A 27975-nucleotide genomic window follows, 5' to 3' on the forward strand; every position below is an offset into this window, starting at 1 on the left:
TCTAAGGATTTTTTAATATTAGAAAAACCCATAAATGTAACTGACAATATACAGAGTTAAGAAGAAAAATTATATAAAAAGCTAACGTGATACAAAAGAAAATAATTTTACAGCATTCAATGTACTCATAATAAAATAAAAGCTCTAAGAATGAATCAGAAGAGCCTTCTTTAATAATGAGTTTCTAAATGTAAACAAACTAAACCCATTATAAAGACCAATCTAAATGAGAAAACACCAGCACATACTGGAGAATATGGATCCATAGGGTTCTTTTCCACTGAAGGTAGAAGTATAAATTGATAGAACCAATTTGGCATTGTATCCCGAGGCTTAACATTCATATTCCTTAAGAACTTGCTAATTTGATTTCAGATATATAATCAAGAGAAATATACACAGGAATGTTTATAGAAGCACTATTCACAATGACAAATACCCAAAACCCATTATCAAAAGACTGGCTGAATAAACTACGATCAGAAAGGTATAATACACAACAGTCAAAATAAAGAAACCACAGTGACATGCAGTGATATTGTTGATTCCTATCAATGTAGTATTTCAGAAAAAAAGAAGTTCATTTTTATCAAGTTAGAAATAAATTTATACACACATGTACATACATGTCACTCTTGGAATACATAGAGACACAAAGGAAGTCCATCAAGAGAATAATGAACACAGGTTGCATAATTTCCTCATTTGGGTGGAAAAAGGGGGACAGAATAATCAGATAAAGGACCACAAGTATACATGTAGGTTATTTCCCAAGTATTTTGTTTTGTGTAATGACTTGCTAATGCTTATTGTTATTTTACTGAACTAACTATGGAACTTCCTCTTCCCCCCAAAAAAGATGCACCTAAAGTTCTAAAGGAATCACTTCAGGGTCACAACAAGAAACCATAGGCACGCCTGGCTAGAGTTTTGAGGGATGATTGAAGGAAAAAATTCTTCACAGAAGTGTGAACAGTCTACAAGTCTACAAGGGGTACTGAAGACTCCAGAGCTGGACCTAACCACTCCTGAAAGCCTAAAGATGCAAAAGGTGAGAATGGTGTTATGAGAGCCCAGGGAATAATGGAGCTGTAGAAGCTGATACTCCATAGTGACAGACACTCAGCAGAGCCTGTCATTGCAGGAGGAAGACACAGCCCTGTCAGATCCTGCCCGAGTGCCACTCAGGCATAAAAGAAGCAAAGGAGGAAGGGGGGAAGCATCCTGGCTTTCTCTACACCTACACGTCAGCATTCCCTGCCCCCCCCCCCCCACACCACACACACTCCTTTCCTATTGGTTGAACTAAATCAGAAACCAGAGGACAGGAGAGCTAGGTCTTGAGGCAAAGAGATGAAATGGATCTGGGGTGGAAAACAGAATATCCAGTAACAGCAACATGCACACAAACATTTAAATAAACATCTTGCGAAGATTGCATGGATATTGGGAGGGATATAAATGAGTTTAAAGTGTCCCAAGTATTTGGATTAGCCAAGAAAAAAAGTAAAAGCACCAATTGATTATACTTTGATAAGTAACAAAAGAAAAACCTTACTATTCCTCAAATAACCATTCAAATAACAGTAAAGACAATACATAATTCCCAACCTGATTGAATAAAGAATTAATTTTTAAATGAATTAAAATGAATGTACTTTAAGTGTAAAGTTAAAATTTAGTTTGGTTTAGTTTGAATACTAACATCTTAAGTGACTTTAAAATAACTTTTTTTTTAAAAAAAAGGTCAAAAAGGAGAGAAAAAGAACACAGAGTAGGTAAGAACGAAGTATTTAGTTAGATGGTAGAATTTTTATTGGTTTTTCAGTGTTTGTTTCTAGTAAGATGGTAGGATTTTTGAACATAAATTCATCAGTACATTATGTTACATGTCAATAAAGGAAATGATCCAATTTAAAGAGAATGTTTGTAAGACTGCATAAGTACATAACTACAGGCCATTTAAAGAACTGTCTGCATGATGGGTGCCTGGGTGGCTCAGTCTGTGAAGCATCTGCCTTTGGCTCAGGTCATGATCTCAGGGTCTTAGGATCAAGCAGAGTGGGGCTCCCTGTTCAGGGGAGAATCTACTCCCCCCTCTCTCTCTGTCCTTCCTGACCCCCTGCTCATGATCATATAAATAAATAAAATCTTTAAAATAAAGAACTGTGTGCAATAAAATGCAGATTATAAGTAAGAAGATAGAGGGGGATATATTTTGCAAACCCCACCCAGAGGAAAAAAGCTACTGTAGGGCTAATTTATCAAAAGAAATTCCAAGGCAAAAAGCATCAAGGAGACCAAGGAGAGCTTATAATGATAAAAAGTCTGATTCTCTAGGAAGACATAGCAATGCTAAGTTTATAAGCAAATAAAAATATAGCTATACTAACACATGCTACAATGATTTGGGAGTTATCTATTGCCAGCCAAGAGAGGAACTAAGAAATGCACTTCAAAATAAATCATAAATCAGGAAAGAAATCACAATGGAAATCTGGAAGTATCTTTCATTGAACATAAATGAAAATACTATATCCAAACTTGTAGGTGTTGCTAAAGACATGCAGAGAGCTTTGAAGGGACAAAGGCTGGAAACCAAATGATCTAAGGATCTGGAGGTTAGCAAAGGGACAATAAAACAAACCTCAAGGAGAGAGAATGAAAGGAACAGTGTAGGTTATGAACAGAAATTAGGAAATGAATAAACAAACATACAATAGAGAAGATCAACAGAGCCAAAAGTTCTTTGAAACACTAACGACATTGACAGTCTTCTGATGAGATAAAAATGTGAGCCTCTAACAGACCCTCAAAGAAAATTATCACAGAAGAAAAGGTTGAGGTAAAAGAACAAATAGACTGGCCATGAAATTTTAATTTTTAAATGTTTTTTTTTAAGATTTTATTTATTTATTCATGAGAGACAGAGAGATAGAGAGAGAGAGAGAGAGAGAGAGAGAGAGAGGCAGAGACACAGGCAGAGGGAGAAGCAGGTTCCACTCAGGGATCCCGACGCAGGACTCGATCCAGGGTCCCCAGGATCACACCCTGGGCTGAAGGCAGGTGCCAAACTGCCGAGCCACCAGGGCTGCCCTTTAAATGTTTTTTAAAGATTTAATAATTTACGTTTAGAGAGAGAGAACGAGCACAGAGGAAAGGACAGAGGGGAGGGAGAGAGTCTCAAGCAGACTCCGTGCTGAGCATGGAGACCTGCAAGGCTCGATCTCACAACCCTGATATCATGACCTGAGGTGAACACAAGACTTTAACGCTTAACTGGCTGAGCCACCCAGGTGCCCTGGAAGCCTTGGCCAAAGAAATTTTTAGATAAATAGGTAAACTAAAATAGCAATTGATTTATTACAGTAATAATTGTGTGATTACGATTCTTTTGGGACGGCAGAACAAAAATTTATAACAGATAAAGCATGTAGAACAGGAATAGAAAATCAAGAGATAAAATGTTCAGAGTCCATAAATTCTGTGTGAGATGGGGATTAAATTTACACATACTTACAGGTATGTGAAAAGGTTAACCAATACAAAAAAAGTATTTCTTCTGAACAAGGAAAAAGGTAAAAATAGGGAAACAGAAACTGTAATCAATGAAAGAGAAGATTGGTAAGAAGAAAAAGAGTATGCAGTACGTCTACAATAGTCCCCCCCTCCTTAATAACACAATTACTTGTTTTGATCATGAGACTGGCTGCCCAGAAAAAGCTTACAATCTTTAGTTCTCCTTATATCAAATTGTGGACTCATGACTAAGCTCTGGTAACAGAACTCTAAACTTCAGGGAAACTTTCTGAAAGTGCAGTTGACCCTAGTTTTTGGTCACTTTTCTTCCCGTTTCTCCATGCTAATTACCGGAATGTGAATGCAATGGTTAGCATTCCAGCAGCCTTCTCTTATCAGGAGGTCGTCATACTTCTGGGATGCAGGAACAGTGTGAGCCAAAACGACTCTTTGTGTCTTTTGATTCTGCCACTGGGCCTGCCCTGGCTAACAATTTACAATCTCATTTATGTGTAAGAGAAATCCATTTTCATATTGAGTATTTATTTTGGGTTTTTCACGATAAAGCAACCAAACCTGATCCTAACTGATATAAGCATGAGCAGAAAGCACAAAATACATCAGTAATCAGAATAGGTAGAAATATACAGAAATGGGCCAAACATACATATTAAAGGCAGAAATTCTCAGATTGGGTTAAAAATATTCCTTCTATGTGCTCTTTAAAACCCAGACCTAAAATGTCTTGATGCTGGAAAGTCCAAAGTCGTAATTATTTCAATAAATAAAACTAACACTTTCCTAGAAGAAAAGCAAGGAATCACAGATGTGTGAAGTTTGGTGGTATTGTTTTTGCATAATTAGAGACAGGACATTCAAGAAAGAGATTACATTTTGGGAAGTGATAATGGGTTCAAGCAGGGGTCTTAAAAGGTAAACTTAAAGGACAAGGTAGTTAGCTCAAATTGAGTGTAAAGAGCCTCTTTATAATAGGGATAGTTTGGGCCCATGTCATAGTGCAGAGACTCTCAAGCTGGAGCTTGACTCAGAATAACCTGGAAAGATCATGAAAATACAGACTGCTGGGTCCTACCTCCAAAGATTCTGATTCAAGAGGTCTGAGATGAGGTCTGAGGATTTGCACTTGTAAAGGTTTTCCATGCATTGTGGATGTTGCTCCAACCTTGAGCACCAGGAGAAAATGGAGCCAGAGCTACTTCAGTGGTTCTGAGAGCTGGACCACACATTAGAACAACCTGAGGGGCTTTACCTGGCATACTAATAACTGGGCTCAAATCCTTTCTATTGAATCAGAATCTCTTTTGTTTTGTTTTGAATTCCCTAGGTGATTTCAATGGGCCAGCAGGCTAATACCTCTCTTTGGCTCTTCTGATGTTTAAGAAGTTAAAATCTGGATTTTAATGTAAATGTTTCTAGTTTTTTTTGTTATTCAGTGCGAGGGTCCACAGGAAACAAATATGTAGGCTCTTGAGTTTGGAAACCTAGTAATATAACTATATGACATATAGCGCAAGTACCCAACAGGCAGCTGACACGTCAAGCCAGGGCTTGCAAAATGAGTTTGGATTGTGGTTATAGGTCTGGGTACATATGTGCAGCTTTAAAATGTGGGAACACATCCAAGCAAGGAAATGCAAGGGAAGTTTGCCATTGCCCAAAGAAAATGATTATTTTAAAAAAAGTAATAGTTTTCACTCGTCGTTATCTATAGCGTTTTACTTTTGCAATGGAATAAATACCCACCTACACTACAACTGAAATGAAGATGTTCATCACCTGAGAAGTCTCTATTCCAAGGTACAGATGGGAGGCTTTCCTTTATTTGAACAGGAATAGTCAGACATTAACAATAAACCAGAACAATGTGCAGAGTCATGATTAATAAATGTATGTACTTTTTTGGCAGCTCTGCACTTGAGCTCTCATTGATTTGTGTATTTGATTGCCAAGGTTGCTCTAACAAGTTACCACAAATTTGGTTTAAAGCAGCACATATGCATTCTCTCTGATTGTAGAGTTCAGAAGTCTGAAATCTGTTTCACTGGCTGGTATCAAAGGGCCTGTTTCTCCCAGAAGCTCTAAAGGAAGGACCCTCTTTGCATTTTTCAGCTTCTAGAGATGTGTTTCTTGTGTTCCTTGGCTTCTGGCCCCTTCCTCCATCATCAAAGCTGGCGGTTTCAGTGATCACATTGCCTTCTGCTTGTATGGTCAAGTTTCCTTTGTCCTCTGCTTCACGGACTACATTTAGCACCTGCCCTAATAATTCAGGATAATTTCTCATCTCAAAATCCTTAACTCAATCACATCTGGAAACTTTCCTTGGTCATACAAAGTAAAATTTACAGATTCCAAGGATACTTTTCCAAGCCACTATTCAGCCTGGGAAAAGTATATAAACTATAACCAAGGGAATCATATGATCATGCATAATTTCAGGATACCAGGAATGACGCTGAAATTGAAATTCAGTTATCTAGCTTTCCAAGCCCTGAGACCAAGATCAAAGGGAAATTGCAGATTTTGGCCAAATCCTGAGGGTAAAGTACAATTTCTTAGCACCTCTACACATCACACAGGTTTATAACCTACTTTTTAAAAATTAAATTACAATATATTTCAAAAGTTCAGCAGGTCCTTCCTTAATTATTTGTTTCCTTATTTATATATGTGTTTTGCTAAACCATAGACTACCTAACCATTTGGTATTTTTCTATTTTATAAATAATATACTAAAGATACTTGCTCATAACTTATGTATATTTAATTGTTTCCTTAAAAATGGATTTCTAGAAGTAGAATAACTAGATCAAGGGTTTGAACATTTTCAGTATTTTAATATAAGTTGTAATTGCTACTGAGTTACTGAGCTCTGACAAAACTGTGTGAAAAGGGCCATTTCTCTGCACTTTTACAGGTACTGATTGGGATGAAAAAAAAAGCCCCTCTTTTCATAAAAATGCCAACCTATTGCAGTATAGATCACATATGAATTATGTTTATTGAGGTATATTTGGGCGGGAGTAACTCTCTGAGAAACTTGCTTTACCTACAACCACAGTTTAACTTACCTGCCAGATTCATTTGCACCTCCAGATTTCCTTTAAAATTATTCTGACTGTATGGTTTGCTTGCATCAAGTTCAAAATCGGGGGGAAAAAACAAGGTATGGCATTAGAAGCCAGGATACTAGTGATATCCTAATTTAGGGTGAGGAAAAAGGAGATCAAGGTGGAGAGGAGGCACAAAGTGGGCTTCGGGGTACAGATATTTTTCATTCCCTGACCTAGTAGTGGTGATTTTGTTTTGTTCCTTTTATGACTGTTTATTGAGATGTAGACTTGTGATTTTTGCAGTTTCTTTTACTTGGCACATTTGACTTGAAAATGTTTTTTAAAAATGTTTAAAAAGTAAAAGTGTGAACACAGCACTGACACTCCTGTCCTGCAATCACTCAGTTTAGGACACAGCTTCCTCTGCTTACCGATCGTCAAATCTCTGCTCCAAAACCTGATCACCCTCATGAACCTAGTATTTCAATTATATGATGGGATTAAATGTTATCTAAATTGTATATTTAACAGGAGGAGGAGTTTATTTATTTATTTATTTTGAGGAAATGTTTAGGATCTGTGAAATCTATGTATAAAACTGAGCGCTGGGCAAACTCCCTACCTTGTCAAGTGGTTAAACCCATTCCTGTATAATCTGTGCCTAAAACAATTGTGAAACAATATCGGAAGTGTTATAAAAATCTCAAAGTCATCTACATTCAGATTCCTTCAAAAGTGCCATTTGTATCCTTAATTTCTCTGTCCACTTGGAAGAAACAAGTACACTGTGAATGCTGTGGAAGGTTATTTCAAACTCTGACAGCCGACCCGGTGCTAAAAATTGTCTTTGGCCCATAAAGTTTAACAAAGGCCTATTTAAACTAAAATAATTACCTTAGAGTGGTTTAGTGTACTGTGTCTTTTAGTGACTTTGCTAACTGACCGGGTGTCCTGACTGTATCGGATCAGAGGGGCACCTGCTATAACATTAGTAAGGCAAAACAAAGAGAAAACAGTGATAGGGTATGTGAAGAGCAGGAGAACTCAGAGGTGAGGAAATATTGCTTATTGGAGAAGGATGGTAGATGAATAGAAATTAGCCCATATACACATCCATTCGTGTATTCAAATGCCACCTTTCACCTCCACTATTAACACCAGCATACCAACCAAGGACAAATCCCATCACCACAGCCAAGACCCAGTCTTTCTAAATTATTAAGGCCCAAATAGGCCTAAGAACAATGTGGTGTCTGCAAAAATTGCAGTGATCAAAAGCCAAGGGATATATCCATTTCTGGATTAACCAACCGGCAGACTCACCCAACCATGCTTAAGGCAACACTGAAGAGACAACACTGAGCATAAGAAATTTCACTCCAACAAATGGATCCTGGATTTTTGAGATCAGGAAATGTAAAAAAAAAAGCTATTTTTATTTCACTGTATGGTTACGTTTGCCTAACACATTTGACTGGTTTCTATTTCAATTACTCATGTGGGTGGGAGAAGGTTAAGTTAGGCTCCATTATCTTTTCAGTCACCAAGGCATGCAGGGAGCTCTGGAGAGATTCCTTATAAAATGAGAGTAGTTTCAGCAACGGCTGAAATCATGGTTTGTGTGTTCCTTGGTATAATGTACCTTTCACAAAGGGGTGGAAGAAGTTCAATTGGAGAGAAGAGACAAATAAACTCTGCTTCTCTACCTCTCCCACCTCTCAGCTCCAATTGTGTATGTGTGTGTGTATGTGTGTGTGTGTGTGCATGTGTAATTTAGCTTGGCCATAAGGAGGACAGGATGATTAAACATCTTTGGTCTATGATTCCCAAAATCAAGTCCCATACATATAAAAATACAATAAAAATATGGAACCCTAGGGTGTGTCTTGAAGTGAGCTTCTTTTGTTCTGTGCTTTCACCTAAGCCCCATGTGGTGTGTGAGCAAGAGAAGTGATCTGATAAAGCCTTCTTTCCATCCATGCCACCATTCCTGGGAACACCCTATTCCATAGGGAGGGGATGACGCTGACTTCAGAAATAAAGATCTCAGGCTCTGTGGTTTCTGGGCAGAAATTTAAAAAAAAAAAAAAATCTGCCCTTCAAGTAAGATTAATGCTGGAGAATTCCTGATATTCTAATCATAGTGCTTTACCCATTAAAAGATACTTGGTAAATATTTGTTGAAATGAAATGGACAGGTATGGTAACATGTTTCCAAAGCCATACCTTTTACCTACCTTCAGTAATGTCTGTGATAAAGGGAGGTCTCCTTAGGTAATTATTCAATGAAATAAAATCAAGGGCCAGCATCCAAGTAGTGAGGCAGCACACCAAGTATGTCATGGGGCTCTGTGCTTTCACTATCTGGACACCAAAAAAACCGATGTTTGGATCTCTGCACAACTGTGAGGCTGAAAGAGGCAGACAGCAGCAAAACACAGATGTCCAGGCAGGGCCAGAGCCCTGCTCTGCAAGTTATATAACAGCTGTTGTATAATTGTGCATTTAACTCAAAACACATTTTTAAAAGACAAAACAATTAGATTTTTCCAAAAAGAAAGAAATTGAGAGCAAGAGCAAGAGAGGAGGGACAGAGAAAGAGAGGAATGTTGACATAACCCAGAAGTTTCTATCTGGCCTTCAAGCAGGAGATGCAGGGGAGGCATGGTCCTTGGAGCTGGTTGTCTTGGAAATCAAGGGACCGACCCATGAGCCTGATCTGGCCAGCCTCCTGTTTTTGTAAATAACATTTTTTTTTTTTTTTTGGAAAACACCTATACCCATTCACGCATCCACTGTCTATGGTTTCTTTCATGTAGATTTGAATAAGTTATGACAGAAACCATCTGGCCTAGAAAGCGGAAAAGATTTTCTGTTTCTCTAACAGAAAAACGTTTCTGGCCCTCGTCTTAGATGAATAAAAGACCTAATAACCGTTAAGTGTCCATGAGGGTGACCCTTCACTTAAGAAACCCAATGGGAAATGAAACTCTGGTTTTGCACTTGTTAGGTCTGTGATCTTAAGCAACTGGCTTGTTCTCACTATACCCGTAAAACGGGGTAATCAAGAATGGAAAGAGAGAGGAAGGCTCCCCTGCCAGATTTGGAGCAACTAATCAATAAACCTGCATTCTCCTACCTAGATCCCACATTTGAGGGAGTTGGCAATTTTCCCTGGGGGAAAAATTTTATTCTAACTCTCCATAATCAGTATTAAGAGTATCCACAGTTTTCTATCGTGTTCCTATTGTAACTTTTGCGAGAGCTTCAATACAATAAAGTTTTGTGCTTAAAATGGGAGTTCAGTTAAAAATTCTTTTTAAATGTTCCCAGCTTGAAACACTCATTTTTGACATTGAATTACATAGGGTCCTGTTTAAATCTACTTTTTGTATAACTGCCTGTATCAATCATTGATAAATATAGCCAACTTCCAAAACCAGAGGTTAGTTTCAGTTTAGATGGTTGTAACAGAAGAGATTGCCATCTCGCTGTTGTGGTGACTGTGTGTGACAGTGTGGTCTGAGATCCGTGAAAATCCTGCTGACTCTTCTATTCCCATATGTAACATAATGATAAGTTAGAGCTTGAGAAATCACAGTAGGGCTGCTTACCCAGCACTGAAAATACACTCAATTGGTAGGATCTTGTAAAGCTGATTTGGGGTTGGGTCTATCTAGAGGGACACTCTTCCCACTCTGCTTTTCGGGGACCTGGGCTGATTCAGTGACAGCACTGTCCTGAAGACACCTGGCCAGGGACCTCTCCTCACCAGCTTCTACTAAAAACAAGTGCCCTTTGAGACTCTTTCAATCCTCAAATTCTCTGATTCCAAGGCTGTCAGAGGAGGAAAAGTTTCACAGTAGCATAAAAAGCATGAAAAGCCAAAAAATAATAACTGGCCTTAGTGGCCAGAGCAGCTGCACTGCATATCCTTATCACAGGTTTCGGCTTTGTAAATTAATTCGTCTGCAAATAGTGCTCTGTCTCCAGATGCAGTTTCAACGCTGGAGCGCTGGTTTCTTAAGGATTTAAGTTTAAAGTCAAGGGCTTCCGGCCCTAGGTGTTACAAATAAGTAGTGTCGTTTTCTTTTTGCTCCGAGTTTGTTCATCCAATCATATTCCAGTATGCAAATAAACCTTAGCCCGTGCAGATAAAAAGGAACAAATAAAGCGAAGTGCTCTATCAGAACCAAATCGCTGAGCCTGTCACCTGTGTTCCAGAAGCCGAACCAGAAATGTCGTCCTCAGCCATGCCAGACTTACCTGTCCCACTCACCAATTTGACATATAAATATACTAAGGTTAGTACAATTTATATTTGCTGCTTTGCCTCTGGTTTATAAAAACTACATGTGTGGAAAGCATAAAAGGTCAATGTAAGTAAACTTGTGCAAAGAGCCCTTTGCAAATACAAAGATAAAAAAGGCTTGCAAAATGCAGGTTTGGGTTTAGTGTCTTGATCCAATTGATGATTTCTAGATCGGAGCGGGCAACTTTTCATAAATTTAGTTCTTAAACTATTTCTAAGTGAAAAGAATTCTCTTCTGTGTGAAAGGTTCTTGCAACCAGGGTTCAGTAGACTTTACTAAGCAGTTCTATTACTTCAGCATAGCTCGACCTGTATGATAAGAGAGGCAAATACTTACTAGAGAAATTTACTGGAAAGAGCCAAACAAATAGGAAATGATTTTTTTTTTTAAGGAAAAACTGTATGCTGAAGTAACTTTTTTTTTTAATGTTTCATGAGTGTCAGACCTAGTTTTGATAATTTGATGAAAGCTCCTGTTTCAAAAACTCCAAATGGGCTTTGGATTATTTGGCATATTTGAGGGGAAAGAAGGCATTTTTCTTTCTTTCTTCAGCCAAGTTTGTTGCCATTGGAGCAGATGCGTAATTGTTAACTGATAAATATGTAGAGAAACAAGATCAGGAGCCAGATCCAGACTTAAAATCCCACAAGCTAGGGAGAACGAGGAAATGAATCCTGTCTGATGCACAAAAGTACCTCTGAACTTTGCCTGTTTCACACTATTATATGCCTGCTTTCCTGACAGAGTCTAGAACTCCCAAAACAAGCAAAAACCAAACAAAAAACCCAAATCTGAACAAAATCACTTAAAATTGGCTTTAGGGTACACTGAACAAACAAGGTAAGAAAGGAACCATTCCAATTCAGTGAGAGCCATTTTGCTTTCCAAATTAGTCAATGAAAAATCAAGGGCAATATAATTTCATGATAAAGTAAAGCCCCACTAGTATTTATTTATTCCCTTGCTTGTAACCATGGATACTTTTGAAATCCTAAGGTCTGTTATATTTTCATTCTTGTAAGTGCAACAAATGAGGAAGTTGCTCAGCTGACTGGTCTTTTTCCTTAGGAAAGTATTTGCAGAGATCAGATTGTGCCTTTAACATGGTTGATCAGCAGCTATAAAGTGTATTAAGGTATTATTTTTTTATGTGGTTTTATTAAAAGGGAAAACATTTCTTTTTCATGTAATCTTATTCCAAATGAGAATATGGAAAATGTGGTGAGTTCATACCCTCCAACCATTTGCACTTGGCAAAGGTGTGCCCAAAAGATGACAAGACTCCAGTCTTCCCAACTTTTCTTACTCCAAACTGGTCATTCACAATAAATTTCAATCCGAAGCAGGCACATTGAAGAATGCATTTCATAAACATCAAAATCCTTGGCAATGACTGAGAATTATCTCATTACTGTTACTACAGAGTCTTTTTTTTTTTTTTTCCTATGATCCTACTTGGGAAGATATTTTGGTAGTCTGAATGTCACATTTTTAAAAATTTGGCTTTGCAGAAGTTGGTGGTCTTCTTTGTATGTGTATCTTGAGGAAGCTCTCAAGTGAAATATTCTTTCTACAGAATTATGCTTCATTTGGTAGCTATTAATTGAGCATGTCAGAAATCGTAATGGACAAATGAGATGGTCCTTAAAATCTAGCATACAAATGCAGATCTGGTGATCCTTCAACATGGAAAGATGTTTTTAAGATTGGAATCTCCTGTTCACTTCAAAGCCATTAGATGAGAACACCCCTCTAAAGAAAATGACCGACCACAGTGTTCAAAATAGGCACAATTCAGAGAGTAGCCATTTGCTTTTGCGTTTAAGAACTTTTCTGGGTAGAAACACACAATGCAAGTGAATGAATTTTGATAGCTCACACATCTTCTCTATAAATCTGTTCTGCTCAGATAGCATTTTATTGTCTGATTTATTGGTTACAGCATTTTCACACTTGGGAGGACACCAGTTATGTATGTAATTAAATCTAAATGGGTGAGCTTTTTCAAATGCCTTTGCATTTGCTTTTTACTGTGCCCCACTGAAGAATTATATTGGATTTGCACTTGCAAGGGGGGTGCATAGAAAAATGACGGTTATTCACTAAGTTTCCTGGTTGCAAACCAAGTAAGCAGGGATTTTATAGTGTCTGTGGAATTACCTTCTATGGCCAGCCCCTAAACTCTGTATTATTTTTTTACTATGTTAATGCCCTTTTTTATTATCACTAGAAATATAGCAGCCGCTGGGGCCAGGTGGAGGGAAGAGACAAGCAGGGTTGAGCAACACAAAATTATTACAGCCAAGGTAGCCCTCAAATTTGAGTCTGCTTTCACCCAAACAAAAGAAGTCATTGTTGCATATCTTTTGGGAGTTATTCTCTAGTTCAGTCTGGTTATGTTTTTATTGTTGGTGGGGTGGATAAAACAGAGATCGGAGTTAAGAAATAATTCCTAAAATGATACAAACATTTTTAGGATTTAAAACCTCAAGAACATCATTATAAATCCGCATAAACTTGGATTCCATTTCTAGCCTCATTTTTCCCCTTTCTAGTTCTAAGTGAGTCGCACATCTGCCAGTCCAACCGTTTTATTGAGCCTTTAAATGAAGAGCTTCTTCAAACTTATGCGATCATTGGGCAAACTATATTACCTTTCTCTGCCTCGATTTCCTTATGTGTAAAATGGGAATAATAAAGGTCCCAATTTCCTAAGGTGGATGAAACCATTAAATGAGTTTAATTTGTATAAAGCATTTGAAATAGTGGCTGGCACATGGGAAGTGACTGATTAATGTTGACTACCTCAGTCCTATTTATTTTTCTGAATTCTTTCCAATTTTCCAGAATCTTCTTTTATTCAGCCTTCCCAAGACCTATTTCCTCTCATGAGTGCTCCTCTCATCTCATTCTTTTCTCTTAGTTTTCCTGCCACTCTTGCATAGTCACACCCCATCTGACAAGGATCTCATTGGTGCAAAGTTCTAAGTGTTTAGCCAGGACTTCAAGGATCAAAAATCTTCTCTTACAGAATTCAGTAACTTCATTTTCCATGCTGCCTTCACAACATCTTTTTTTTTTTTTTACCTTAAATTTTTTTTTAAAAGACAAATACAAAATTCAAGAAGACAAGCTTTCTCAGGATTCAAACTCCAAAATGTTTAACTTAATGCTACACTTAACTCATTGAACAATAAGGTGTTCCTACCAGAAAAGATTTTCATCTGCTAATGACATTTTTTAAAAAAAGAAAAAAAAATATTTTATTTATTTAGAGAGAGAGCCTGCACAAGCAAGAGGAAGAGGCAGAGAGAAAGGGAGAAGCAAACTCCCTCCTGAGCAGGGAGCCAGATCTGGGGCTCCACCCCAGGACCCCAGGATCATGACCTGACCCAATGGCAGGCATTTAACTGACTGAGCCACTTAGGTGTCTTGCTAATGACATTTCAAACACTGACAGACACAGGCACACACACACAGAAAATGACAATAGGTAAAATTGTGTTTACTCTTGTACCAATGACTAAGTTATTTGCAATGATTCTATTTACTTCTAGCGGTAACCCTGAGAGGAGGCTCCTCCTCCTGTTTTGTAGATGAGGAGACTGAGGACCAGAGTGGCTAAGTAACTTACCTTAAATCATACAGCTAAAAAGTGACAAAACTAGACTTCCAATGGGGGCAGTCTGGGCTCTCACACCCAGTGACTTGTCTAAGATCAATACTGTTACCTGGGGATGTGGACTTGATGGAATCTTATTTGGTCCTCCTTTATTCTCTCATTCGTCCATTCCTGATTCCTGGAGGGGACATGACCGTGTGGCTTTCCAGCAGCTCCTCAGCTGTTCCCAGGCCAACTTTAGGGGAAAAAAAAAAAAAAAGAACAATAAGGAAGACCGGAAGCAAATAGGCATTCTGCTTTGATTGAAAAGGTGGGGTTTGGGGTGGGAGAGGCTGCGACCTAGAGGATTTGGAAATAGGTGTGCCATTTCTATGGGAACTTCATTTCTTCAACTCCGCAGAGTAACTTTTGGTCGGAGTAAGAGTTGTTTTCTCTTGTAATGGTTGCTGAACCCATTGTGGTCAAAGATATCTTTTTGATAAGGAAGAGTTATGAGTCATTGCATACTATGTGCTATGCGTCACTACCACTTTTTTTTTTTTTTTAAGATTTTATTTATTAATTCGTGAGACACACACACAGGGGTGGGGGGAGCAGAGGGAGAAGCAGGCTCCATGCAGGGAGCCCCACATGGGACTCGATCTCGGGTCTCCAGAACCAGGCCCTGGGCTGAGCCACCCGGGCTGCCCTCATCAGCACGTGTTAAAATTCTCACGGCAGGGACGCCTGGGTGGCTCCGTGGTTGAGCGTCTGCCTCCATCCAGCTCAGGTCGTGATCCTGGAGTCCTGGGATCGAGTCCCGCATCCAGCCTGCTTCTCTCTCTCTCTCTCTCTCATGAATAAACAGATAAAATATTTTTAAAAATCCTTATGGCAAACAAATTCAGGCCACGTGCATTCCCCACTCACTACCCGGTTCTCTTGGCTCCCAGCTCTCGTTTCTCCTTCCACGTGGTTAACCAGTCACTACACAATAGCTCTGTGCTTGGTCTTACAGTAAGTAGAAGGAGGCTAATAGGGTTTAGGGAGCTTATGTTCCTGGAGGGTGTGGGGATGAAAACAAGCATCTATGTGAATACTTTATGATCACACATCAGGAGAAATGCTAAAGAGAGGACAGCTGGAAAGCTGAGAAACAAGGGGAGTGCTTACTTTCCATGAACTTCTAGGGAAGGTCTCTTTAAGAAAGGGGCATTTTAGGTGAAGCCTGAGGGATGCAGAGCACAAAGTGGCCTCGGAGACGGGGAAAGAACAAGGAGGCAACGGCTCTCGGCTCGGCTCGTTCAAAGACGTGCACGTGGGCAAGAGCCTGCTGTGTTCGCACAACTCTTGGAGGGGCTAACGCGGCTGCGGCTGTCGCGGCTGTGGCTGTCGCAAAGGCAGCATGGCCGCCGTAAAGCGACAGGGTGTCGTAAAGCGAGGGAGGCCGAGAACAAACCGGGTGGGATGGAGAGAGCGGCTGTGGCCACACTGTCCAGCGGATCCGGCCGGAGGGGAACCATCCACGGGGCGCTTCCAACAGGACAGGACTTGCACTCAAGACCAAGCTGATCGTGCTGAGGCGCTGCTTTCATCTGGGAAATGTTTTTAACCGTCTTCTGACTGAAGCAATATTTTGTTTGCTTTTGGCTTGGAAGCCGTTGAGCAAATAGCTGGATGGGTGCGAGGGACGGTGACTTGACAGGATAAACCCGGCTTCGAGCTCCCGCTCTTCTGCCCATTGAGTGCTGTGACCTTCGCCAAGCTTCTAATCCCCTTGAGTTTCGGTTCCCCTGTCTGTAAATTGGGAATGATAGTGACAACCTTGGGAAAGTGGCCCTGAGAATTAAGTGAAGTCATTTTTGTGGAAAATGGTCCAGGCTCCTCTTTTAACCCTCTCCTGCCCACGCTGACTCCCACAGTTCTCAAATTACTCCCCTCCCAATGTATGTGGAATGAATACTTGCAATGCTTGCCATAGTTTAAAACTGCTTTCATCTCTTGATCTCCTCTGAGGCTCATAATCAGCCACTGGAAGAGAGTTAGAACATGTCGCCCGTGTCCCATTTTCCAGCTGAGGAACCTGAGTTCAGAGATCTTCGGTGATTTTGCTCCGGGTCTCACAGCCCTTAGGATGCGCAAACAGAATGAACTGGATTTTGAATCTTCTCATTTCAGGTCTAATCCTTTTCCACATGATACCATTTCCCCCTCCACACTAAACATGGTGGTACCTGAATCCTATTGGATTGTTGGCCACAAGTGATTTCATACCTATGGCTTCATTTGTAGCATTCGTCCTTTACTCTGATTGAGAGAGTGGAAATCTGGATGATGAGGAGAGGTATGATTTGGGCACTAGATCCCCAGACAGATGGTCCAACAAGAGAGTACTCTAGAGTAGCATTTCTCCAATTAAATAGGCACATGAATCAGGGAGGGTTCTTGTTGAAATGCAATTTCCGATTCTTTCAGCCTGAGGTGAGGTAGGAGATTCTACATTTCTAACAGGCTTCCAGGCTTTGCTGTCGTTCCAAGTGTGGTCTGTTGGCCAGCGGCAATGGTCTAGTGGTTTGGGATCAACCTCATATTTTTACTTGCAATGGCCACCATCTAGTTACTTAGAGACCTGACTTCCTCTTTCTCTCAGAAACCCACTCACAGCCAGCCAGGTCAGAATCACTTACCTTCCCCTTCAGAAAGTGCCTGAGTCCAACAGGAACCCAATGGTAGCCACAAATAAATGGTGGAACCGACCATTAATTTTGTTCCAGGCTGGTAACCATTCACTACCAACTGCAATGTTTTACCTCATCTCCGAGGACTGATGTTTTGGCAAATCATTTTGTTCTTTGGCACCTGCTTCAAGAAACCTAATCAATAGCAATCCTAAAGTAAATAATACATGCTCTAAGAGACAGTATTAGTTCAATTTCGTAAGGAGTCTAACTACTGCAAGTGTTCACATGATTTCTTTAAATTGAACTTCACCTACTGAATCAGTCATTAACTGCTTGCCAGAATGAAAGGGCTGGGTGAGAAAACGCTTAAGGATTATGGGAAACCTCTCCTTTGAAGAGGAACCCAAAGTTCAGGTAATGCCTCTGAAATGGCATCGATAATCTGTGGGATGATGTAGTAGAGATCTGCATTAGAGAAATCTCATGGGAATACAGGCATTGATAAAATGGTGATATGCTTGTCTCAAAGTAGCAGTTACCTGGCTTGGGGTGGTGGTGGTGGGTCCCAGTGATTTGAGTTTCCCTGATGCTAGCATAATTGTGGCCAAATGCCTTATAACATTTACCAGGTTTAAGTAACAACATAAAGCCGTGTTCAAAAGAACAGGAGCAATAGTTCGTTAATAGTTAAAACCATTACTAAAAAACAAAGCAGAGAAGTAGAAATTTGTGTGAACCCAGATTCCAGAACACTGATATATTTTGAGTACCTGTGTGTATCAAAATCTTGCACAAACATTGTTCGCAAGGGATGTAAAGTCTTAATATTTGATCTTCTGATTATATATCATTATATCTCTACCTGATGACTTTATGGTAATGTTGAAATTGTTAATGGGAATTTGTTTCCTAGGAATCTGGACAAACATCACAGATCGCAAAACTTTACCTGAACACCTACCTCCTCTTGCCCCCCAGGTTCATCATGTGTCTATTTCCAGTGCTCTCCTGATGCTTAATAAGAAACCAAAAGAATACAAAAAATAAATAACTGAATTACGCTATTTGGCACTTTCTTTAGAAGGAAAAAGGCTTAATATGCAAGCCATTGTACTGTTGAACCTTGATATGGTGAAATTTAAAGAACATACAGAACTTTCTGGTGCTTCCACATCTTACCTCTTTGATACAGGGTATGCATGACAAAGACCACTGACAAGTATTTTTGTCATCTATGGGACATAGTAAAGATGTCACTCAAAACAGACATGCTTTAGCATCTTTTCTTTGCCCAAGTTGAAAAAGTTGAGGGGTTTTTCAAACAACAACAGAGAGTATATATTTATGTCACTAAAGCCAGACTATAATATAAAACAGAAATGAAAGGAAAATTTTATTTCTCCCACTTTTGTTTTGGTCACTCTCCTTTTGTTTTCATTCCTTTGACTGGAGTTAAACAGTTTCCTCCTGTCTATTTCCTCCTTAATTTCCTTTTAGAATTTTATTTTTTTATTTTTTTAAATTTTTATTATTATTTTTTTTTTTACTTTCGGTCTCAACATTTTATGTTGCTGCCTCGGGGTTTGGAATGAAAATAGTTGCCAGAGGTCTAGCTCTGATTCTTTTAAATGTTTAACACCTCTACCTGATTTTTGTTCAGTGTCTCTTAGTCATCCCCCATCTTGTTATTTATCTCCCCTCCCTCAAAGTCTTTGGTTTTCTTTAAGTACCCAATGCTGAGAAAAGGTTTACAGCATTTACAGCATGCACTCCTTCTTGTACATTTGCAACAACACCCATCACTCCACATGCTGTGGCCCAGGCTCTCAGATTTGAAAATTCACACAGGAGACATAATATGGGGAATTTCATCACCTTCCTAGCCTTTGGCAGATCTTAAAAGAAATCCTCTGTGCACTGAAAATGTGATCTGTTAAAAATCTCTCTTCCATCAAGAAATCACTGGCTTCCCTTATAAAGGATCTAAAGCCACTGGCCCTGTTGCAGCCCCGAATTGATGATGTGAATTTAAGGCACCCTGAAGATCTATTGGAGGGAGTCAGGGGCTCTCTCTCCCTTGTAAGCCAACAGGTTCCAAAATCCTCTATCAACAAGCATAACTAGTAAGTTTTATTTTGCTTGTTAATTAAAATCAGCTTGATCCAGGTCAGAACTATTTTGAGGAAAGGGCTTATTTATTTAGAATCATAGCTTTATATCAATCACATAAAAACATATTCATTTGTACTCTGGAAAGGCCTCCTGTCCCCAATTTATGACTTATTCTTAAACATTAAACTGCATTCCGGAAACGGCAAGTTTTTTATTATTTTTTTTTAAATCAGAGGTCATGATACATCCTTAAAGGCTGGCATATCTAAAATTTAAAGAGTAAAAATCAATTTTTAAGTGTTCTCAACATTCTCATTGATTGTTTCCCCAAATAAGCATGTGATATCTAAGAGCATGCATAGGAATCTATAATTCCCAATCAATATTATGAACTTTAAGCTGAGGTCTAGTGTACATATATTATTCAAAAGTATCCTGAGTCCAAAACTCTTAAGTAGAATATAGTTCCTGTAGTAATTAAATGGGACCCAAGATTTTTTTTTACTTTTATAGGATGATCCCTTTCCCCCTAAACTTGCTAAAGGCAAGCAGCAAATGGAAAATGAGGTTGTCACCACGAAAGATCATTTCAACAGGCCTAAAATAGATTTCATAATGATTATAACAAATATCCGTTAGCCTCCACTTCCCCACGTAACCATTTTATATAACAGGAAGGATAATTATTCACAAACATTTGGTCACACAGTTAGCTGGAAGGCAAATGTCAAATGTAAAGCCCACAAAATTAAAACAGAAGAAAAGATCATTATGGTAGTTCTTACCAAAAAACTTCTCCATAGCTAAGGGGAAGAAAAATAAGGTGCAATAGTTGGCTTTCACAGCTACCTTGGTCATCTCACTATCTATGCTGGGTTCTGTTTTTATGCTGAAAGGCTACTGTTTAGGGGAGAATGCATATATTTCGTAATTTGCATTTGCTCTCTCACAGTAATTTGTACTGCTCTCTCATTCCATCTACTCTCAAGACTTATGAACACATGCCTGGAATGTGAAAATTGTCTCCCAGCTAATCTAGGACTCTGGTTGCTCTACTTCAAATCCATTTTGGGTACATTAACATCAACATTCCTAAACCATCTGTTTGATCCTGCCATGCCCTTGTTGCATCCAGAATAAAGTCCCACTGTCTCACTATGCAGATCAAGATTCACCACAAACTGACTTCTTTTTCTTTATTGAAACTTATCTATGACTTGTTTCTACAAACTACTTGGGGCTCATCTCTTCTCTGTGTTATATGTATCCCATCTCTTCTCTGTGTTATATGTATCCCAAGAGTGTTTCCTTCCTTTGCTCGTTTGCTCTTTCCATCAATACAATCCCATCCTTCAAGGATGCAGTCTTCTGGCCCATTGGTTAGCCTTTCCTGGGTTCCATTCTGCAATTTACTAACTAAAGCACTGTGTTGGTCTTTACCCTACATACAACCTTCAGTTCTTTATTCCCTGATCTTGATGAGAATACACTCTCTTCTTCAGTTACAAGCCCCTTGAGGGCAGGGGCTCACTCTCTCACACTTCCCCACAATATCTGCCAGATATGTCAGGTATTTATCACTATTTGGCAGAACATAATAAGTAATTTAATAGCAGGATATGAAAGGCTACGTCAGAATAGAGGGGAAAAAAGAGGTAAAATTCAATTGGTCCAACAATGAAATCTTCATGAGGAGGTAACACTTTAAGCAAGACTTGAAGTATGAATAGAAAAAAATAGTGAAACTCTAGTCTGAGGAACAGCATGAATAAAAGTGTGGAGCAGAAAGGTATGATGTTGGAGACAGTAGAATGAGGCCAAAGTAGAGGGTTGGAAAATAAAACAAAAGGTTGGAAAAGCATAATGAGGTCACATATGCTTAGGAGAAACACCTAAGTGTTTTAAGGAGCTGCCACAGTATGAATTGGGTTGGTTTAGGAAGATTATGATAATGGGGGTGGAGGGGTGGAGGACCAAGTTTCAATTAAGCAGAAGCAGGAGGCAGGGAGGACCGGGAGTTTTGTTTTTTGTTTTTTTTTTTTATGATAATATAGAACAACATGATACCAAAGGATGACTAGGGATTATGTGTGTCATTAACTGGAAAGGAAAAGTGTGTGTATGTGTGTGTGTGTGTGTGTGTGATTGTGTGTGTGTGAGAGAGAAAGAAAGGAGGAGAGAATATACAAACTGTAAAGTGTAGTCTGAGGTAAAAAGTAGCATAAAGCTAGGGATGACAGTGAGCTGCATTTGGGACATGTTGATTGAGATGATTCCCAGCCAATCCTTGGGAAGAAAAGCACAAAAAAAGGAAAGGCTAGAGATGTATAAAGGAAAATATCCTTTAAAGATAATTACAATATTCTGCAAAATGTGTTCCTGAGAGCTGGGATGCTGATTCAGTCTAAGAGATAGTGGCCAAATCAGTATTTTAATCTGAATTTATCTTTCTTCAAGTTGACTCAGATGCCAACACATTTTTCTTGAAGACAATAAGAATGTATGGCTTTCATCTGCATCCCATTATCCTTGCCCACACCCCCATGTATGTGTCCTTGGACATCTAGTCTCTTCATCTGAGCTGCTATGCACTCACTCCCCTTTATTTACTCATGCTCACATCTTTTTCCTGTCAATTCCAGGGTAGCACTACATTTTTTAATTCCTTTAAATACCTGGTTGATGCTGTTTTGACACACAAATAACTGCATTGGGGTGAATAGGCAAAATAAGAAGGCTTATCCTTCCCTTTGTTTTTTTCAGCAAATCACAAATACCAGTCTGCCCATATGCAGAATATTATAGGTCTTACTCAGGTATAGTTCTTTGATTCAATTTTAAGTTATTTATGCAAGAATTCTTGACAGAGCTTAAAATCTCTTGAGGCCTGAGATTATACTGGACACTGAGGGTAAACAAGAAAATGAGACAAACAGAGTCCTTGACCTTATTTTACCAAGCTTACAGCCCAGGAGAGAGGGCAGGTGTTTAAAAATGACTTTTTAAAAAAGTGGCAAGTGTTATGATGGAGACCAGGGAAATATTTTTGAGAATAGGCTGTCTGTGTAAATAATGTTGTAAGTCACAGGATATAGAATTAATTATACTTAAGCATTTAGGGATATATGGTAATATACATTTTATTAATGTGATTGAATATTAAACTATGTTATGGATACTACTTGATGGAATAGCTAAGTTAGTATAAACTTACAGGCTAATTTAAAGACTGCTGTTGTTTCAGATATACATAATATAAGTAATTAAACTAAAAATGCATAATCGTGATAGCCGCCACTGGGGAATTTTTAATAGCTAACTGATTTGTATTTAATATACAACAAATTTAAACCTTGGTGAGGAGAGAGGGCAGTGTTTCAATACTTTCTCCCTCAAGATTGCACTATGAATAACTTATCTTTAAATATCAAGTAAGGGGGGTATCTGGATTTAGGTATATGTTAAAAATCCAGTGCATATGTCGCCCTTCATTTAAAACTGAGCGCATCAACTACATGTGATTCGCAGTTAAGTAAACTAATTCACGTTGTAATAATAAATCTAACAGAAAGTTGTAATACATAGTGTACTTAAGATGATTTTTATATTTCAAAAATAAATAAGAAAAAGGAGAACAGACAAGAAATAATGAAATGAGAGGAAGGATAATAAATTCTAGTTTTTGCCAGAAACAAAACAGTGCTTCTTAATTGGGCTTTGTAAAACATTTTTATTCTAATAAAAGGTGAATGACATATTAAAGCCCTAGTAGGCTCTGAAATGAAGCAGAAGTTCAGGGCAGCAAAAGTTGAAATTCAGACTTTTTAAGCAGCATATGAACACTTTTAAGTATTTCTATTCTTTTATTCACAGAACAAAATTCCATGTGTCTGGACTGGACCTTTCTGTCTCTTTAGATGCATGTCTCTTAGATATCACTAAGAAATCTAGTGGCTAATTTTATCTGAGGACAAATAAATGATTAGATAACCTCTTTAAAAGAATAACACACTTATACCTTGAAAAAAGTCAGTAAAAACATATCACTGGCCAATTTTTTTTCTAAGCAAACTTCTTTTAAAACCGTCCTCCAAGCTGCCTTTAATATGGTAACAAAAAGGATCAGAAAACAGTCATTTATGATACCAAATCACCAGCAGCCCAACAGGAGGACGTTCAGAATCTGAGAAAAATCAAGATTAAGAAAGATGAAAGCCACCAAAACCTCTACTCTTGCCTCAAACTCAGATAAAAGCACTTTTTCTAGATTGTTTTCTCTAGTCTGTATTTTCCAGGGTTGAAATGACCTCATACTTCAGTGTAATTTCAAAGTATTACTTTATTTTAATATGTGTGTGTCTCATGCACTCATGTGTGTATGTGTGCATAAAACGTCTTAAACAGCCAAAAAAATACCTTCTGGGGTGGGAGGAGGAGTGTGAATGAGATGAAGTTTTAACATTGGCCTCACTCAGGCATTTTGTAATGCTTTAACTTTATAAAAGAATTTCTCAAACTTGCTGCATATTTAAATGTTTGATTACCTCCTTTGTCTCCCTTTCTATAGATTTTCATAAACAATGAATGGCATAACTCAGTGAGTGGCAAGAAATTTCCTGTCTTTAATCCTGCAACGGAGGAGAAGATCTGTGAAGTAGAAGAAGGAGATAAGGTGGGTTTCCCAGGACTTACGCCAGCTTTCTTTGTTCCCACCATGCTGAGCTCCCAAACCCACCACAACTTCAATTAAACAGATCATGAAAATACCATTTCTGGGGCCATCTGGGAAAATTTCCTTGTACATAAATGGCACCCAGTAGCCATTTGATGCCGATGAGCTTATGCTTCTGGATGTTGTGGTGATTTTTTGTGTGTGTGTTTTTGTTTTTTTTTTTAATTTTTTATTTATTTATGATAGTCACAGAGAGAGAGAGAGAGAGGCAGAGACGCAGGCAGAGGGAGAAGCAGGCTCCATGCACCGGGAGCCCGACGTGGGATTCGATCCCGGGTCTCCAGGATCGCGCCCTGGGCCAAAGGCAGGCGCCAAACCACTGCACCACCCAGGGATCCCTGTGTGTGTGTGTGTTATTTCTCCTTACTTGTTCTTCAATTTAAATAATATTTGCATTTATTGTATAAACAGACTACATATGATTAGTCATAGATTTACAAAGCAGAGAAATCGTTTATTCATATAAATTTGTTCTTTGTTAGGTTGCAGAATGAAACTAAAGGAAACAATATAGGATGTTTGAAACAGTATATTGCCAGATTATTTCCTTAAAAATCATTGAACGAACATTAACTGGTACCTTGAAAAATTGAATTTTAAAATCACAAAAATTGAACCGTGAATTAAAGATAGTGTTGCTTTCTAGTTAATCATACCATCACCAACAAAAATCAACTTATATCATTACTTTTTAAAAATTCTAAATGTTAATTTAATCATCAAGCATCCTGGTGCATAAGCTACTCTGTAACTGTCTTCACAAATGATAATGAAATAGCAGAATTTACTTTAGGGGATATTGCTGATCAATAATTAATTTTAAAAAAAAATTTAAACTAATAATAATAATAATAATAGTGAAATTGGTATTCAAATGCTGCCCTTCTGACCCCAGAGTCTGACTGGCAGGGCTGTCTTACCTTGTAATTATTATGGGCACATAATATCTGAGCACATACCTTAAACCGTGAATGTGTTTCTCAGTCTTTAAATGTCCACATGTTATCAAGCTTGAAATCTCCATCCTGTAAGGTATTAAAAGGTAAATTATCTTGCTATGTAAAAAGACAATTGAAAGATGAAATCCATGGGCCCCCTGGGTGGCTTACTAGGTTGAGTGTCTGCGTTTGACTCAGGTCGTGATCCCAGGATCCTGGGATTGAGTCCCACATTGGGCTCCCTGCTTGGTGGGAACCTGTTTCTCTCTCTACATGCTTGTTCTCTTCCCTCCCTCTCTCTTTATCTGTCAAATAAATAAGTAAAATATATATATTTTAAGATTTTACTTATTTATTCATGAGAGACACATACAGAGAGGCAGAGGCATAGGCAGAGGGAGAAGCAAGCTCCCTTCAGGGAGCCTGATGTGGGACTCAACCCCTGAGCCACCCAAGTGCCCCATAAATAAAATCTTAAAAAAGAAAGAAAAAAAGATGAAGTCCGGATAGCGCCCCAAGGATAATACCATTGGTGACATGATGTTCAGTTCTCCAGGGCAGTTCCACGTTCCTATTCTTTCATTACCTTCTTCTCACTTGATGAGATCACTAATTGAATGTGTTAAGCCTTGCAGATCGATTCGAAGGTAGCCATAGATCTGAGTGGCTCATTTGCATTGGTAGAAGCCCCTGGATTCAAGGCAGTAGTATCAGTAGACATATGATCTATGCCTTGAGGGACGAGAGTGCAGAGTTTAGCCAGAGGGGTCGACAGCTTGAGAAGTAGATGCAGGATAGAATGGAGACCCATGTCACCTGCTTTCAGATTTCACTTTCTATATGGATCAGGGTTCATCCGTACATAAATTCTTCGTGGGCTTCTCTCTAGTGTCCAGGAAAAACCAAAACCCAGAAAAAATCCTCATTGTGTTTGGCCCTTTCTCAGGCTGCCCCATCAACGTAGAAGTTCCATCTTCACTATGCCAGGAATCACGGGCCAAATACTGCATGCTGCTCACTGCCATGACTGCCAGGGTCAAGTTCAAATCATTAGCTATAGAAAGAACACAGATGTTCCACATTTTATTTACCTTCTTTGAGCTTTGGTTCCTTTTTTGTGTGTAAAATGGGGAGACAGGAAAAACTTGGGGGAGGTTAAATAAAAAAAGATGTAAATTATTTCAACAGTGCCAAGCACCCAACAAAGCCTCAATCATTAGAGGATTCTATACATCTTTAAAGGCCCCCAAACTTCCCAGGTAGAATTGCTCTCTTCTGTGTCATTATAGAACATCATGTTTACCTATATTATACCCCTTGTGTTCTATAGGTATTGGTTAATTTGTTTGAGACAGCATGCTTTATAAAAGCTCAACACTACATCTCACCTTTATACTCGCAGTGCCTCACACACTACAGGTAATAGATAAATGAGATTATACAATTAGTATGTAAACCGCCTCCGTCATGTTCTGAGTTTCCATATACCTCACCTGCCTCATCTTAGGAATCTAATGCTAAATTAACAATTGACCAAGGAAGTCTTGCTCACAATTTGCATGCAACTGAATTCCCTGGAAGGCTTGTTGAAACATAGATCACTGGGCCCAGCCCACCCCTAACATTTGTTTCAATAGTTCTGGAATGGGGCCTGAGAATTTGCATTTCTGCCAAATTCTCGGGTGATGCTATGTTTCTGGTTGGAGTATAGATGGGGGAATATACTTTCAGAACCACTGAGTTAAGGTATTAAATCATAAGTTGTATCTCCTCTCTTAGCATTGTATAGGTGGTGTGGACTTTTATAAGTAAGCAAGTTGGAGTTGGAATCCACACTGTGATAATATCCTGCACCCCTGTGAAATGTTACAAGGCCATACTTGAGCAGAGAAACACTGGTGATCTCTGGCAACATGTTTTAGGAGACCCAGAAGCTTGTGTCCTTTGGGCCATTCCTAGAAATAAGAGAAAAATGTATTCTTCATGTTCAACAGAGAAATTACTTTTTATCAGAGACTTCTGGAGATCTACCCAACACTACATTACAGGACCACATTACATCAAATGTCCTTCTAGTTGCTTGAGTAGTTCTGGTATCCCTGGGGAGGTGGGGAAAACAGTAAAGGGCAAAATAAGGTATGTTTGAGCCCCTGACTCTTTCTCCCCAGAGTAAAACTGGTTGCAGTTGTCAGTTAACAAAAGAACAAGTATTCTTGATGCTTTGGCTCTGGTGCTTTGGATCTCTCTCTCTGCTACTGGCTTTCAATTTTAGCTGTATCAGTAAAACACATTTGTGCCTGGAGTTTCAGTTGAAATCTTGTCAGGCTGTCTGAGAACTTTTCTTGGCATCGTTGGTGGGATTTACCTTCTTCCTAAAGTGTAGTGAGGGGGAGGTGATGATCATACCTGAAGCTTTAGAAATATCTGTCATTTATTTGCTGTGTTTATTGGCAGTTACTCCTGCTCATAGCAGAGCAGCATTGTCTGTGCAAATGTAGATCAGAAACACACTCATTAACCTCCAGCAAAGCTTCAAATCAGGTCACAATGCTAATCGAGTTGCTGGATACTTGATCACTTGAGTTCATATGTTTAGATATAAACTCTTCAGCGTAAGCAACTGTTTGCTTCACAATTCAGTGTTCTTGTCATCCTATTCTCTTTTGGAGTAATCTACTGATGTTTGTTTTTAAATAATTATTTCTGTTCTCACAATTTGGCCAACAAATGTGCATGAACTAACACTACTCAGTGAAAGGTACAAATCTAGTAATTACATTGTCACCGTAAACCTAATATTCTGGAACTGACTCTTTAGATAATGAGCCAAGAGGTTTTAGGGATTTAATTGATGAGTAGAATGGAGCTAACAATGGCTATATACTGCCTTTCAATAGTGTTATAAAGAAAGAAGGAGGAGCGAGAATGAATGGAGGTTACAAAGCAAAGCACAAATGTGGGTGGGAACTGTTTTCTTTTCACTTCAATGGTTCTTTTAGTCTATATTG

The 27975-nt window shown here is 38.8% G+C and overlaps 1 protein-coding gene and 1 long non-coding RNA gene across 10 annotated transcripts in view; one reads left to right on the forward strand and one right to left on the reverse strand.

Moving 5' to 3' along the window:
• Positions 1-15889, reverse strand: part of LOC112644717 (uncharacterized) — a 61303-nt gene extending 45414 nt beyond the window's left edge. For 4 of the 9 annotated variants that reach the window (XR_007401068.1, XR_003126675.3, XR_007401063.1 and 1 more), the window contains exons 1-2: positions 15678-15886; positions 14635-14760 (exon numbers count right to left, since the gene is read on the reverse strand). This is a non-coding gene — a long non-coding RNA (uncharacterized LOC112644717). Of the gene's footprint in view, positions 1-8827; positions 9002-14634; positions 14761-15677 lie in introns of all 9 variants that reach the window. The other 5 variants (XR_004809213.2, XR_004809207.2, XR_003126674.3 and 2 more) reach the window with 3 other exon arrangements.
• ALDH1A1 (aldehyde dehydrogenase 1 family member A1) overlaps positions 10737-27975 on the forward strand; it is a 54186-nt gene continuing 36947 nt past the window's right edge. The window contains 2 exon segments of the mRNA XM_025423308.3: positions 10737-10894; positions 23865-23969. Coding sequence (XP_025279093.1) covers positions 10829-10894; positions 23865-23969 — 171 coding nt within the window. The 5' untranslated portion in view covers positions 10737-10828.

Source organism: Canis lupus, chromosome 1, assembly GCF_003254725.2.
Source record: "Canis lupus dingo isolate Sandy chromosome 1, ASM325472v2, whole genome shotgun sequence".
NCBI classification, from domain to species: Eukaryota; Metazoa; Chordata; class Mammalia; order Carnivora; family Canidae; genus Canis; species Canis lupus.